Here is a 15,303-nt window from a genome sequence, read left to right as displayed (position 1 = left end):
AGCAAATACATGTTGTTTTAATAGATTGAAGTTGGAGATGGAGGTGGGGAATATAGGATATGACAATTGAGCATTTAATTTCGAATATAAGTTAAATATGAACTATGTTCCTTTCATTCTGTTGTAATAGGTATTGGATATCAAAGTTTACATATCTGATGTTGTGACATGGCTCAGCCCTATCCACACATAAATTGAACAAATTTGAATCTTTGTGAGATTATGCTTGTATTTATTAATATTGACTTTTGTAGCTCCTTTGGATTTTTTTGAGGATCAGAATAAATGATTTTGTGGCTGCCTATTTGTGTCGTAGACTGTGAATAGATTACCTAAAGACTTGCTATAGAGGTTGTGGATGACAAGAAGCTTAAATTTACTCACTTGAGGATCAAAAGTTCAAGAACATTGAAAGAATATGATCTTACTCATGTTCTCAAAAACATATATAGAATACTTAAAAATTTTACTCTGTCTATAGCAACTAAAATGCTACAGATGTTGCATACATAAAAAGAGCCCATTCATTTGATGTTCAAATATCAGAGATGAACAGTAACCATTCAAATATGCAAATTTTGCAAGGTGGCCACATAAGAATAGTTATTACAGTGTCAAAAGGTCAAGGACAATAAGATGGTCAAGAGTGAATACTACATATATCACTGAATTGCAAACAGGCCAGTCTTGGAATATTGACTCTAGGGTCAGAAGGTCAAAGACACATCCGTGTATATCACTATAGAAGCCATGATATACAAAATGAATACTTGTGTGAATAATTCACATTTCAGAGTTGCATTCTCTCTAACAGCAAGTGCTAGCTGTCATCTCCATACGTGAAAAATTCTCAAATATAGAATCAAATAATCATGTTAACATAATGACAAAAAAAAATTACAACATTCAAGTTTTAATCAAACTCAGCAGTATACAATATTTTGACACATATGCATGAAAAGTCTTTAAAATAGAAATAAATATATATATATTTTAAAATAAAAACAATATCAACAAGAGTATAAACAAATACTTAATGCATCACTACCACAGAGAAACACAACCATAATAATATAAATCTACTCTGTACACAACCATTGTAATCACAGATTGAACGTGATGAGGACGGAATAAGGTTTGCATTCAGCAAAAAATACTTATTTATCTATGAAATGCATTATGTCATACAGTAAAAATTTCAATAAATCACAAGGTCAGAGAAAAAATATGTCAGATCTTATTCAAGAAATCACTCCTAAAAGTCATTATTTTGGATTTTTTAATACAACAAGCAAGAAAACGTCTTTGGCAGTTTCTTTAATTAATAAGGCCAGATGGTAGCTGTGAGCCCACGTAGGGCCCATCTCATGGGCGGGATTCCCTCCTTCTTGATGTCGATTTCCATGATGGGATCCCGTGGGGCTATTCTGGAGGGATAGAGTGGGCACTGGAAGGAGGGTTCCTGTAGGGCGGGTTTCTCGTTAATGGGGTAGCACTGTAGATGAAGGACAGGAAGGGGGGCGTAACCCTGTCTGGAGGCCTGGTCCTGGAATTCATTGGTTGTCTTCTCAATGGAACACCCCCAGAGGTGGATTCCATGGATGTACACGCCCTCTGGTGGAGGCTGAAGTAACTAAAGAAGAAAACAAAAATTCAAAGTCAGAAGATCTTTATCTTAATTTTTTTGTGTATACAAAGAAAATTCTCCTGAATATCAAAAATCAACTTCTTTTATCAATGCACTTTAAATTAACATCTTAATGTGCAGCACAAGCAGGTTTCTACAGTAACTGTAACATTTAGAGGATTTTTACAAAAGCTTACATCCTAATAAAATCGAATTTCCCTATTTTCATCTAATTAAAACAAGAGACTCTTACATGTCCAAAATCTCTGAATGTTGTATCAGTCTGGAAGGTGAACTGTTCAAAATTGCCGGACCTATCTCCACAGTAACTCTTGATGGCTTCCTGTTTCAGCAAGGCAAGAAGTCCTCTAGGATTGAAGAATGCTCCTAACCAATAGGCTGGCATGGCCTTCCTTCCCTGTAACATGCAAAAAATAATCCCTATTTAAAACATCAATTCTTTTACTAGAGATGAAAGACTTAGCAGGATAAAGTGTCAGTTAAATCTAACTATCAAAAAATATCAAATCTGCATAAAAGGATTTCCACTTCCTATGGATCCTCCCCATTTTCATTTATACAATACACACCATGCTGAGGATCTTCTCAAAGTGTTTCCAGCGGTCCTCTAGATCCCGGAGCCACTGAGCGGCATTGTAGGTGTAGGGTGGGGCGGTGGTGCCGGTCATCTTACACCAGATCCTGGGGATCCTTAAGTGGTAGAGGTCATCGGCCGCAGACAGGTAGTGGTCACTCAGCTGGTCACCCATCACATTGTTCTCACAGGCGTTCCTTATCAACTGTAACGAAGACAAGGTATTTTTACGAAGTTCAGTACTAAAAAAATTGTCAGAATCCATTGATGTACAATGTGTCAGACAAGAATTCAATCGAAATTCACATTTAAACGGCTTCAATATTTCATAAAAATTTTCAGATTTAACTACCTTGCAAAAGGTGAAAACTTACAGTGAGTGTATGTCGCACTTCTGTCAACAGTTGGTGAAGAATCTCACACTCTTTCATGATGAAGTCATTAAAGATAGGGTAGTCCCCAGGTAGTTTACGGATTTTCTCCACAACAAACTCACGGAATGACTAAAATCATAAAAGTCATGTTTTAACTACAAATGTAGTTATACTTTCTCAAGTTAAAAACTTAGTACTTCTCAAAAAAAATTTCAACTTAGGCCATAATAAAAATATTCCTAGATTCTCATCCCCGCCCGATTTTTTTTATTTCTGTTTTCTTCGTCTTAATTCTGATCGGGATCGGTATTCATCTACCATTCTACTTTCGTTTTAAATCCCGTGAAAGTCAACATGATTTTGACAGCTGAAAAGGTGGTAATATTGCTGTAAAACATGCATATATATTTTAAACAAGGGTCATTGGTTGAAAAAGATTGGTGACTATGTGAAGTAGGAGATAATTGAACTTTTACTATGACTTTTATTTGGGTATTGTAGATATTATAAAATTACACCGATTGACCAAGTCAATAAAAAATCTGTAAAATTAAAAAAATAAAAAATATAAAATAAAAGCCGCCTGCCTCGATTTTTAAAAAAATTCGGATGAGAATCAAGCAATTTATTTATTATGGCCTTATCCATGCTATCGACTCTGACATTTAACCCTAATAGCAATTGGACTTATCATTTCCTCCACTTAGCAAAAAATAGAGGTAAAAGTATGGTCATACATATTGCCAAACACATTACACCCACATGAAACCTTGCAATGAGAGGATCAGGGGAACTTTATAGAGAGAGGATACTTTTGTCATAGCACTGTAGAAAAGTATTCTTTAAGCAGATGTGACCTTGACTACTTTACCTTGCTGCTATTGCCAATCTTTGGAGTCTTCTGCAGCAGGTCATTACAGATTTGCCAGAGTTCCACGTCTTTGAAGCGGATTTTGTGGGTGGCATAGCTGGCTGTGGAGAATACTCCCTGATGAACCACAGAGGGGTTGTTACTAGTTTTACTGATACCAGCCTGGGCAGGTCCTGAAATAGAAGGCAAGAGGCATTGTGATATATTGTTAGATAAAATTCATGTAAATCAAGTACAATTGATATTCAGGTGTTGCTTTGTAGGTATACCATCAAATAATAAAATTGTGTGGGAGATGTTACCCTTAGGCTATAAATAACTATGATTCCCTGTTACTTCCCATCAAATGGTATAGGAAGTGGTACCCTGTACCACACATCAAATGGCATGCATATTGGTACCTCCAATTAAATGGTGTGGGTGATGGTATCTTGTAACTTATCATCAAATGGTGTGGGAGATGTTACTCTGTCTTACAGTCAAATGGTGTCAGAAATGGTACCCTGTAACTTGCCATCAAATGGTAAGGGAGATGGTTACCTTACCATCAAATGGTGTTGCAGATGGTACCATATTACCATCAAATGGTGGGAGAGATGGTACCATATTACCATCAAATTGTGTGGGAGATGGTACCATATTACCATCAAATGGTATGGGAGATGGTACCATATTACCACCAAATGTTATGGGAGATGGTACCCTGTAACTTACCATCAAATGGTGTTGGAGGTCGAGGAAACATCTTGTGGGATAAAGTATTGGTAGATGGCATGCTGTCAAATACTTTGTTTAGTCTGGTGAAGACATACTGGTCATCTCCCAATAAAGTCTGTTAACAAAAGAAAATTTGTATCAGCTCTACACATTCCAAGTTATTTACAATATTCTTAATTATTCAGTGACAAACTGTTGTTCATTTTCACACATTGATGACCTAGCAGGTCTATAATGACTTAACTTATGTTGTTACATTTGGTATCGCTTAAGAATTCAAATCATGACGGCAATACAATATTCACTAAGGAAAAAAAACATTTTTGAAAATTTAAAGCAAAATTCTATATAAATGTAAAAGGACAATGTGCATGCTACCTATATAATCGGTGGTGATTTATTGGATAATATCAGTGAAAAAGAGAAAGCTCCATACGTTTATCAAACACATTAAAAAAAGTTACTCTACATTGTCTATGAATTCCTTGTTCATGTTTTGTTAAGCATTCATAAACTTCTTGTCAATTTGTAAAGGATCCAATTTTGATTTACATTTTCAAAAAAAAAAAAAGGAAAGAAGGAAAAACATTTCTTTTTTCTCTAAATCAAATAAATACATTTTAAAGAAATGAGTATTGTCATAAAGCAATTGAGTTTTTTTCATCCCTATGCACTAAAACTAATCTATCATTATCACAAATAATAACGGTCCTTTTTAAAAGTAGCTTTTAGTTAGACTGTGCAAACTATAAATATATGTGCCACTACCTCAAACCACAAAGTCCTTTGTATCCCATGAAACAAATTTCTACCAGTAATTAATGAATTAAGAATTCAAAATCTAATATACTTCTTAGTAAGTCCAACATCACACATACATGTATATAGAGAATAATAACAAACCAAAAATTGCTCAGCATAAAAGGAGACGTAAAAAGAGACTACTTCTATCTCTTGATATGAATTATAGTAAATAATCCCTATAGTTTTAGTGCAGTATTTGGCTACCTCACTAGGATTTTGACTACCACAGTCTTTTAAATTCTTATTTACCTCTATTGGGTGTGAACCCTGGGGGATGTACATGTAGCATTAAAACAAGGACATCAAAACAAGAAGATTTCACATTTAGGCAGTTTATAATGAATGAATGCTACACTTAAGAATTTAATTTGAAAGAACCAGCAACCAAAATGGAAAAAAATAAAAAGAATCATTATCTATTACTAGTTTGAAATCATGACATACATGTAGGCTTATAAACACTATAATGAATATTAGTCCAGGACAACTTCTGTCTAACAATATATTCTCCAGGAATCAGAACCAATTGAATGAAGAAGGGTTCTAATTTCAAATGTTATCTTGACCACATCATTTATATTATCTTGCATATTTGAACACTGTTTTTTTTTTTTGGTGTGGAAAAAATACATGGATATGGATGAAGTCATGCATATGGTACATGTAATAGTTCAATACATGCAATGGATGAATATGGAAAGTGATATATTTAGAGGGTTAGCTTCATGCATTTGTGATACATACTGCACAGTGCAATATACACACTGTCAGGTGATAGGCATGATGCATGCATGCAATATATTTTAGTGTCATAGCTGCGCTGCATTTTAATTGTGAAGTAATATACATGTACGCACCCTAAATTTAATTCATTTAATAACTTATCAAAATGGCATTTTAGATCCTTTTTACGTTAGCAGTATTGCAGTTTTACAAACTCATGCAAATTTAAAGCACTTTAATTTAAAATATGCAGTGTGTTGTAAAATCTACGATATTTATCAACTTCCTAATTTAGTTTTTAAAATAATTATTGTGCAAATTTCCATACCTTTCTCTTAGACTATAGGAAGTTTTAAAAATAAATTAAACTCTTCAAACATTTCCTAATTTTTTTTTTATGTCTTTGAAACAATATCTAAAAGAATACACAAGGTTGAATATTCAGCACATGTTTTAATAATATGTACAATACAATTGGCGCAAGTTATCATTCCGTTAAAGGCAGTGAATTTTTGGAGTTAACTTTGGTCACATGTTAATTTATTGGTCTATGGTCACACTATTAACACACTGTTATTGCCTACCGCACTAAGTTCATCCTGTTATACAAGGAAAAAAACAAACAAATGTATTGAAAATATAGTATTACATTAATATACTTCCTAAAGAGTTGTATCTAATTTCTCTAAATAAAAATGTTGAAGCTGGGTTTATGAATATAGCATGAAATCTTTCAAACAGAAAGCTTGATTTTAGTTAAGTCTAACCTAATAAAAATATCAAAATTATTCATTTTGTGCATAGCTTGCAAAAAATATATTGCATTAATTTGAAACCGTATTAATCAAATTCACAAGTGAAAGTTTGGTATGCACTTAGAAATGTACCAGGGATTCTCTCAATCATAAATCTTTATGAAATTCAAAAAGGTCTCAATCGCATGAACATAATATTACACAAGTGTGATTTTTCAAATCCCAAACCACCCTTACAGAGAGGAATATAAAGGAAAGAAAAGACCATTTATCCCATAGCAAATATCATTGACATGAAAAAAAGGTGATGTTTCAATTGTATCTGCTGTGAGAAGTCAGAGAGAATAATGAGCCCAAACTGGAGCCTGACACAACATTGTGTGAGACTTACCACTACGGTCTGGTGGATATGACAGCCCTCCGGAACATCCAGGTAGTGATTAGGAGCACCGTCCAGGGCCTGGATCAGGGTGTTCAGTCGCACGTTGGGGTTAAAAAAGGCCTGTGGGTGGCGGTACTTCACTACAATACCAAGATTTTACAACAGATAATCTTAACCAGCCATTTATCTGATTTTTATGCAAAAAAAAAGAAGTCCTATTACAGAAAGGATAAATTATTTGAGAAATTACAATTATCATATCCCTTCAAAAATAAATAAGATGAGTTAGTCGGAAGCCACTTCTGAGTAAAGCCACTTCAAATAAAAATCTTTGATATCAAGAAACAGAAAAAGACTTACAGCCTTTAACTTCAAAGTCCCTTTTGAGGGCCCCAGAGGACAGCCAGAAGTCCACCATGGCACAGAGACTTTGCTGATCATAGAAGTCTGTCACATAGCTACCATACACAATCTGTCAACAGAAACAGGTAAATTATATTGAATCTAATGAAAATTTGAAACTGAAACTGAAAAGTTAAACTGTGCAATATAGTTAAGAGCCCCAGAAACTTCAGAATGGAAATAAAATAGCTCCAGTGATTAAGGGACAATGGTTAATTTTTCTCTCATTTTTTTTTTTTATTTCAACAAAAAATCTCACCTCAGCCACCATGTATCTGATGCCGTTGTAGGAGACAGGTCTTGGCATCTGGGATCCATCTGGAGCCACACAGTTCAGTGGTTCCTTAAACTCATTCTGGACTATTGCCAGGGCCTCCTGCAAAAATGAAAGTAAGATTAACTTAAACTCTTTCTGGACTATTGCCAGGGCCTCCTGCAAAAATGAAAGTAAGATTAACTTAAACTCTTTCTGGACTATTGCCAGGGCCTCCTGCAAAAATGAAAGTAAGATTAACTTAAACTCATTCTGGACTATTGCCACTCAGCTAGGGCCTCCTGCAAAAATGAAAGTAAGAATTTACTAAAACTAGCTTATAGTCAGTATACCAGGGCCTCCAACAAAATTGATTATTACAGGTTACACTAAAACAGAAATCGCTTAAGCCTGTCATGAACTGTGTCATTTAGTTCTTAGCTTGACTGTTACCAGTGATTTCTTACCTGCAGACAGTTGTAGCCTATGCTGTAGAAGTCCTGGGGACAGTTCCACCCTCCCTGACCGTACCTGGCCCTCAGCTGAATGGCAGCGTGGAGGTAACACAGGTTGTGTAGCATTACCGGCCACTCGGGTCGCGAAGACTGGCGCAGGATGTCCGCTTCAAACCAGGAAAAGGACCGAATCATACTGTCTTTCATTACCTGTATAAGTCAAAATATACAGTAAAAAATACAGTAATGCTTGTCTGTAAATCAGCATATTGTGTACTTCAAAATTCTGCCTATCATGGTGTAAACTTTAAATCCTTTTCAATTACCTGCAAAAGTCACAGTCAAAATGTACAAAGTACAGTTTAAATGTTCCCAAATCTTGCTTATTGTGGTGTTAATATAAGGTACTTTTCAATAAATTTAATTGTTTTCCATGTCAATCTGGAATCTTGTATAATATTGTAAATAATAGTGATTTCTTACAAAACCAATGTTGTCCAGAATATGAGACAAGTTTTATTTTTTTGAGCAACATATATGCTCTTCTAAAAAGGGATCCCGGAACTCCCAATTTTCAGAAATTTTCTGTATTTATTTAATACATGGAAGTAATGGTGTCTACTTAAAATTTTATTACTTACTCAATTAAATTCATGTCTTCTACTCTTTTTTTTAAGCACTATATCTGACCTTGGGTGTGTCCACCACAGCTTTGATGGAGTTCTGCAGCAGCCTGACTGGGATCACCCCTGGGTCCGCCTGACTGGCCACCCACAAACGGAATCCCTCGGGGTTAGGCTTCTCTGCCAGGAAGGACTCCAGACTGTTCAGCACATTGGGGGCATTATGAGCATGGTGGATGTAAACCCAGGATCCCTTATAAAGAAGGAAATTATGCTTATTTAGTAAACATCAGTCAATAATATTTTTCATTATGCAGATGAAATAACTGTAAATTGCTTAAATTTTCATTTGCCAGAACTTTATCTGTATATAATTAGGCAACACTGTCTTTTCAGGATGTATATCTTTATTGTAAAGGATTATATGCATGTATTAATTAAAATACAATCAAATCATTTATGAAAATGTTGTAATCAAACCTTTGAAGTTTATAAAGAGCTTTCTCGCAAAAATGATATGTCTTGAAAATTTGGTAATCTACAGTATTGCATTTTACCATTTATTTTAAATAAACGCTCATTTTGAAAGAACCTCCCATTAGTAAATAGTGAAATAACTTTTATTTTAAGATAACCCTGCCTCCTCTGAGACTCCTCACCTCACTGACTGCCTTCCGGATGACCTTTCTGACCTTGCTCCGTGTAGCCTGGGAGTTGTCTGTCACGGTGATCATGTGACGCTGTGCTTGCTTCCGATTGGAGAAATCAATGAACCGGCTCTGGGCGGCCTCCGCCTCGAAGGTGTAGAGCAGGAGGATGGGGAGGGAGATGGTGGATGGGGGGACAGTGGCGCTCTGTTTGTACATGGCTGACAGGTCAAGTCCCATGTCTCCATAGTATCTGTAACAGGAATTGAAAGCAATCATATTAGTATACTGCAGGATTAATGCATTGACTTATTAGTTTTGGAAATGCAATAACATGTTGGTTTTGGAAATGCATTGACATATTGGTTTTGAAAATGCATTGACATATTGGTTTTCCAAAAATATTCTATGTCAAATACTGCATTTTAAGATAGTTTCGGTGAGATTGATAAACAAAGTTGACATTAGCATGCAAACAAAAGTAAATTCTTGAGTTGGTGCTACCAAGTTTCCACCAGTGGTTTGGAACGTTACCCAAAAATAAGAGCCAAATAAATGATAGCAACATCAAACAGAATTTGAAGCCTTTTCCTTTGCAATCTTTTGACATGCACTCAGACAGCACAATATCTAAAGCATACATGAGACTCCAGGAGCAATTTAGCTCAATCAGCATGAAGGGAAAGTTTTTTTTTTGTCCAGACATTCAAAGGTCAGATAAAAAGAAGCTCAAGGATAACAATTTTAAGCTGATAGCAGGAACAATTTTCCATAAATCATATATTTCTTTTTTGCATTTTAAGATTTCAATTTTTCTTTTCAATTTTGAAAATAGCTTTTTTAAATCAATAATTATGCTAATTAAAATTTTTATTATTCAGGTTTGAAATAATCTCTAATTTTCTAATTTCAACATCAATATAATAAGATAATGTTACTAAAGATTTAAAATATATATATATTAATTTCATCAGATCTATTGATCTAAATCTCCTGGCTAGGACTTAAAAGAAAACATATTCTGGCTTTTATCTACAAAAAATCAAACTCTGTATGTATAATCCTGAAAGAACAACACAATAGCAGACACAAGAGAGATGCAATGCATTCTGGGAAGGCATACAGAACTGTGTGGAGGATTGTGATTGGCCGCCTCCCAATACAAGACACGCCCAGCTTACCCTAAAAACTCCTGTTCTGGACTTTGTGGAAAGCTGACGGAAAAATTACACCACATTTAGTTGATAAAATTCAGTTAATTTGAAGATGTTACTTAACATTAAAATCTAATGGTACTATACTTTTTGCCTTTAATTAATTCTAAGGATTAATTTGATATTGCAAGAGATAATTTATTTTTATAAATACAAGTATGATGAAGCTTTAAAATTTCATAGACAACAGAAATGGAAACATAAATTTTTGGTATCAGTAGTGTAGCTAATGGTGTGTTTTTCTGTTGATTTAAAAAAAAAAGAAAAGCTTTGAACATAAACACTGCAGAATTCTGTAGTTCTAACAAACTTGATTCAAGAAACATCATTTTTTGTTAAGGTGGAATGCCACACCAACTTTTTATTTTATAGATCTTTGAGTCATCCTTTTAAAACAAGGGTTTGAGCATTGAAAGGTCGATATAAGCTCTCAATTATTTTATATAATATTTTTTGTATTTTTTCAAAGAAAATGAAAAAAATTAATTACATCCAACTCAGATGTTTTTGAGTTAAAAGTTTGCTGTAAATGAATGTATCATATTAATATCTAATAAAATATGTAAAGATAGGCTGGTTGGACTTTATAATTTTTTTTATAAAAAAATATTTATGAAAATAAAACTCATTATTTGTGAATATTTTTTTAAACCTGTGGCTAAAATCACAATAAAACTAGTCACACCTGAGGACAACATGTTTGTTAATCATATTTTAAAAAGAAATTGAAATGAAATTGAAAAAATTTAGAGAAATTAATTTTTTTAATATTTGGACCTAACCCGATCAAAATTAAACTGATCCCGATCAAAATTAATACAAAATTAATAAAATGCTAATTAACTGCCTCTTCATGTATTTACAATGAAGAAATCTATTTTATTGTCACGTTTATTAATGTTTTAATCCTCATCACACTTAATCAGACTAGTGCTCTTGGGGAAATGTATTTATTTCCAATAAATATACAATTAAGGTTGGGATCGGTTTAATTTTGATCGGGATTGGCCAAAATTTAAAAAAAATTAATTTCTTTAAAATTTGGCCATTTCGTTTCAATTTCTTTTATAAATATGATGAAAGAACATGTTCTCCCCAGTTGTGACTGGTTTTAAGAAAATTTTAACCACGAATTTAAAAAATATTCACAAATTATGTGTTTTATTTTCATAAATAATTTTTTATTCAAAAAAATTTAATATCTATACAGCTTTTCTACACATATTATATTAGATATTAATGTGATGCATTCATTTACAGCGAAATTTTTACAAGAAAACGTCTTATTTTTATGGAAATAATTTTTTTCCTTTTCTTTGAAAAAATAAAAAAAAATTCATATAAAATAATTGAGAGCTAATGTTGGCCTTTCAATGCTGAAACCATTGTTTTAAAAGGTTGACTCACAGATCTATAAAATAAAAATTTGGTGTGGCATTCCTCCTTAAGAACAAACTTAAATTAAAAAAAATTCTGATCAGCACAATTATTAAGTTGTGACATCAATTCAAAATTTATTAAATGATTAATAAAATAAAATCTGAAGAAAATCACATGACAAAGTCAGTTGTTTTTGTTTTTTTTTTTTTGCACATCATTTCCTCCACCAAAATTTCAAACCACTTTGGGTTATCTTTTTGTGCAATATCACATACCCACTATATTCCTTCTTCAAATTTACATTAAACCAGCTAGAAGTATACATATCAATTTCAAATAATTTTTTTTGTTTTCATTTTTCTATGATTGCATGATATACATAAAATCATACATAGCTAATTTGACATATGCAGTCATTTTATCATTTATTTATTAGTAACTGATTTGCCATTTTCATTAGGCTTAAGACATTATGTAAATTTGGTAATTGGTAATTATAAACATCTAAATATATTAATTGATACCTAATATATAGAAATTAAATGACTATTAAAATCTTGAATATTAAAAAAAAATGTGAAAGATAGGAATATACAAAGGGACATAACTTACTTCTTTCCGAGGACCCTCTGTATAAACACTGTGGAGGCCTGCATCAGTCGGTCACTCCGGACCGCCCTGACCACCAGCAGACGTTTCATCGGGGCGAAGTCCTTGCTGTCCATCTTGTCTGGCAGGGGCATATTCTCTGGCTCCTTCTCCACATTGTCACACAGCATCCTCCATTCCATCTCCCGGCCGTCCTTGGGCATCCGTTCAAACTTCTCCTGGAACCACTCGAAGTGCGTGGCCAGTACCTGGAGATTGTGGAACTGGTCGTCGTGCATCCAGTCAAACGGCTTCTTCATCTGGACAATCTTGCTGTCCGGGGGCTGGGTGTAGCCCAGTTTTGTCATGACCACGGAGCTGTAGTTGGGGGAGACCAGGAACTCACGTTCACCTGGACCAATGTTACCCAAGGAATCTTCAACCTAAAATAAGTCGCATTTTACTTAATATCTACTTTTTGCACAAATTTATAACTACATGTAAGTATGCCTCAACTTATGCTAAAACACCCCCCCCCCCCCACACACACACACAAACCAACAAAAAAACCTAGCAAAACATTAACTATAATTCCCCTAGATCTGAATTTTATATTTTTAAGTTAGATAAATTTGATCTTACCTCTATTGCCAGCAGCAGAGTGAAAATGAATCTATCTCTCTCTAGCAGTCCTCTTGCAAATGTGGTGTAGGCCATATAAGTTATCTTCTCCAGAGTTTCCTCTGCTCTCTGGGCTCTGTAAGATAAATGACAAAATCCATAAAAAACTGTACACAGTAAAGTAGAAAAAAGGATGCAGTATTAAATTATAGCAAGTCTGACATTCGGGTAAATTTTCAACATGTAAAAGAAGTATCATGCAAACATATTGTTGCTAGAATATGCAAAAATTCTCTAACCTGGCAGAAAAAATTTGAATTAAAAGTATTGAATGCAACTGAAAAAAATCTCAAATAAATTTTCCAAGTACAGATCAACCCTGTTCTTTAGAAAACTGTGACATCATATGAAATGAAATGTACATGCTAATAGTTTTGGGTACTTTTATAACTTGGTTCGAATTGAACAAAAGTCATGCAATAGACATTCCCAATCAAAATTTTCAATATGGGTTGATTTGTACATGCATTTTATTTTCATGCATCAAATAAAATCATGCAAACACAAGGTATTAAATTTCTGAACCATTAGACTTACTCGAACCCCAACACAAGCCACCTATTAGATATCGGAGTGAGTTGTTGACTGTTATAAAGAATAGGAAACTATTGGCATGCACATATGACAAGATTACTAATTCATATACATCAAAATTGTAAATCTTATATACATGTATATAATTGCTAGAACCAATTTAAACAGACATCTATAAATTGATTTAATCTGTAGGGATATTCTGCTTGCAATGAAAAACTTTTATACATTAATAATTAATTTTAAAAAATCTAAAATTTACTTACAATTTTAAAGCAATTTGCATATTAATCATTTTGTTAACAATTCTAAACCAATGAATCTGTTTAATACTCATAATTTAAAGAGAACAACTTCTTAACCAAACTTTATAAAAATTAACATTTTTCTTAATTAAGTCACATAGAGACCAAATGGCATAATGCAAAGAAATGGGTGGGAAGAGACATACCTTTCAGAGTGAGCAATGGCGGCATCATACAGCTGTTCAAACTGAGCGTAGGAGACCTGGTACAATGGGTTCACTTCCCTCATGTACTGCATCACATGGAAACACACAGCACCGCGCCGAGCGAACTCGCGAGAAAGTTCACGGTTCCTTGTGTTGGTGGCTTCATTAGACTCAACTCGCTCTTGGCTGCAAGTATTCAGAATAGAATAAATAAATATTTTGTAAACATCTATATTTAATTTTTTTCAAAATATTTACAACTTTTAATTACCATCCCCCCTTTTAAATTTTGAAAGAGGGAGGGGGTTGGGAGCTTTCATAAACAAGAAGAAAAGTATTTTACCTATCCAGAGTTTCGTCATACTGTTTCTTGAGCTCGGCCAGTTTTTTGGTGGCAGGAAGTTCATTCATCAGTCTGATGTCACTAGACAGACTCTCCAACATAGACTTCTCAAGCTTCTCCATCAACTCCAAGTTCTCTTTCCTCTCCTGTTAAAAAACAAAATATTTTGAACCAAACATTAAATTTTCCACACCTAACAAAACAGAAACAGTTTTCAATCCTGTACCCATTCTGTAAATAGCGTTCAATAAGTGAAGTTTCTGTTCTGAATCTGACCATACCTGGAGTAGTGAGACTCTCTCCTCCTCTAGCTTGGATTTCTCCTGGTAGATGAACCTGTCCAGTAAGGTTTCCTCAATGTCGGCACGAGAGCGCTGGAAGTAGATCACGGAGGTGTATGCCGCCAGATGTGGTGGTACAATGTGGGGCTCCACTGTGGTGTGTAGGAACAGGCGGAAACGTGGATCACACTCCACTTCATGATCCTCCACCTAAAATATAGGATCAATTGGTAATAACAATACAAAGAGACTTAATGATCCTCCACCTAAAATATAGGATCAATTAGTAATAACCATACAAATATTTCATGATCCTTAACCTAAAATATAGGATCAATTAATATTAACAATATACGGAGCAAGAAAAACTCTCTAATCCAACTGTATAAACTACAGGTAAAATTCAAGTGACTTTTCTTTCACTTACAGTGATTTTGAACTTGGCTTTGCCGTTGATGAAATGTTTACAGCTTTGTATAGCATCCCTGAAGCGCTTGTCCTTGGCTAGTTGCTTTGTGTCACAATCTGTCACCAAAAGAGGGCAGCCCTCAGCCAGACAGTTCTCAAACTGGGAACGGATCTCCTACAAATACAGGGTACAAT

General features: G+C 34.1%; 1 protein-coding gene across 6 annotated transcripts; it reads right to left on the bottom strand.

Moving 5' to 3' along the window:
• Positions 1-916: 916 nt before the first annotated feature.
• LOC134283265 (dynein axonemal heavy chain 5-like) lies at positions 917-15,278 on the bottom strand. Of its 6 annotated transcripts, none has more exons than XM_062765711.1 (21): positions 15,128-15,278; positions 14,701-14,910; positions 14,420-14,565; positions 14,077-14,262; positions 13,629-13,676; positions 13,053-13,167; positions 12,435-12,853; positions 12,098-12,133; positions 9,241-9,481; positions 8,649-8,834; positions 7,971-8,168; positions 7,510-7,626; positions 7,209-7,320; positions 6,858-6,988; positions 6,296-6,310; positions 4,182-4,299; positions 3,468-3,640; positions 2,597-2,725; positions 2,218-2,427; positions 1,881-2,045; positions 917-1,633 (listed from the first exon to the last, which is right to left on the bottom strand). In XM_062765711.1, the coding sequence occupies exons 3-21, from the start codon at positions 14,539-14,541 to the stop codon at positions 1,322-1,324; spliced, it is 3,033 nt and encodes a 1,010-aa protein (XP_062621695.1). In that variant the 5' UTR covers positions 14,542-14,565; positions 14,701-14,910; positions 15,128-15,278; the 3' UTR covers positions 917-1,321. The 6 variants fall into 6 exon arrangements, with proteins under 6 accessions (XP_062621695.1, XP_062621701.1, XP_062621716.1 ...); XM_062765717.1 differs by lacking the exon at positions 12,098-12,133 and adding an exon at positions 10,410-10,442; XM_062765732.1 differs by having other exon boundaries at positions 13,629-13,649.
• Between the last annotated feature and the right edge of the window lie 25 nt (positions 15,279-15,303).

The sequence above is a fragment of the Saccostrea cucullata genome, unplaced genomic scaffold (genome assembly GCF_032062105.1).
Source record: "Saccostrea cucullata isolate Sc308-1 unplaced genomic scaffold, CSIRO_AGI_Scuc_v1 ctg14630, whole genome shotgun sequence".
Classification (NCBI taxonomy): Eukaryota; Metazoa; Mollusca; class Bivalvia; order Ostreida; family Ostreidae; genus Saccostrea; species Saccostrea cuccullata.
The sequence above is the reverse complement of the archived record's forward strand: the minus strand, read 5'-3'. Positions and strand labels throughout refer to the sequence as shown.

Bases quoted from the DNA above. Each gene is read 5' to 3' on its own strand.
- LOC134283265 (XM_062765711.1), bottom strand. From the start codon at position 14,541: ATGGAGAAGCTTGAGAAGTCTATGTTGGAGAGTCTGTCTAGTGACATC. The intron at 12,134-12,434 runs GTAAGTTATGTC...GTATACTTCTAG, and splicing joins CAGAGGGTCCTCGGAAAGAA to CTGGTTTAATGTAAATTTGA. The intron at 7,627-7,970 runs GTAAGAAATCAC...TCATTTTTGCAG, and splicing joins TAGGCTACAACTGTCTGCAG to GAGGCCCTGGCAATAGTCCA.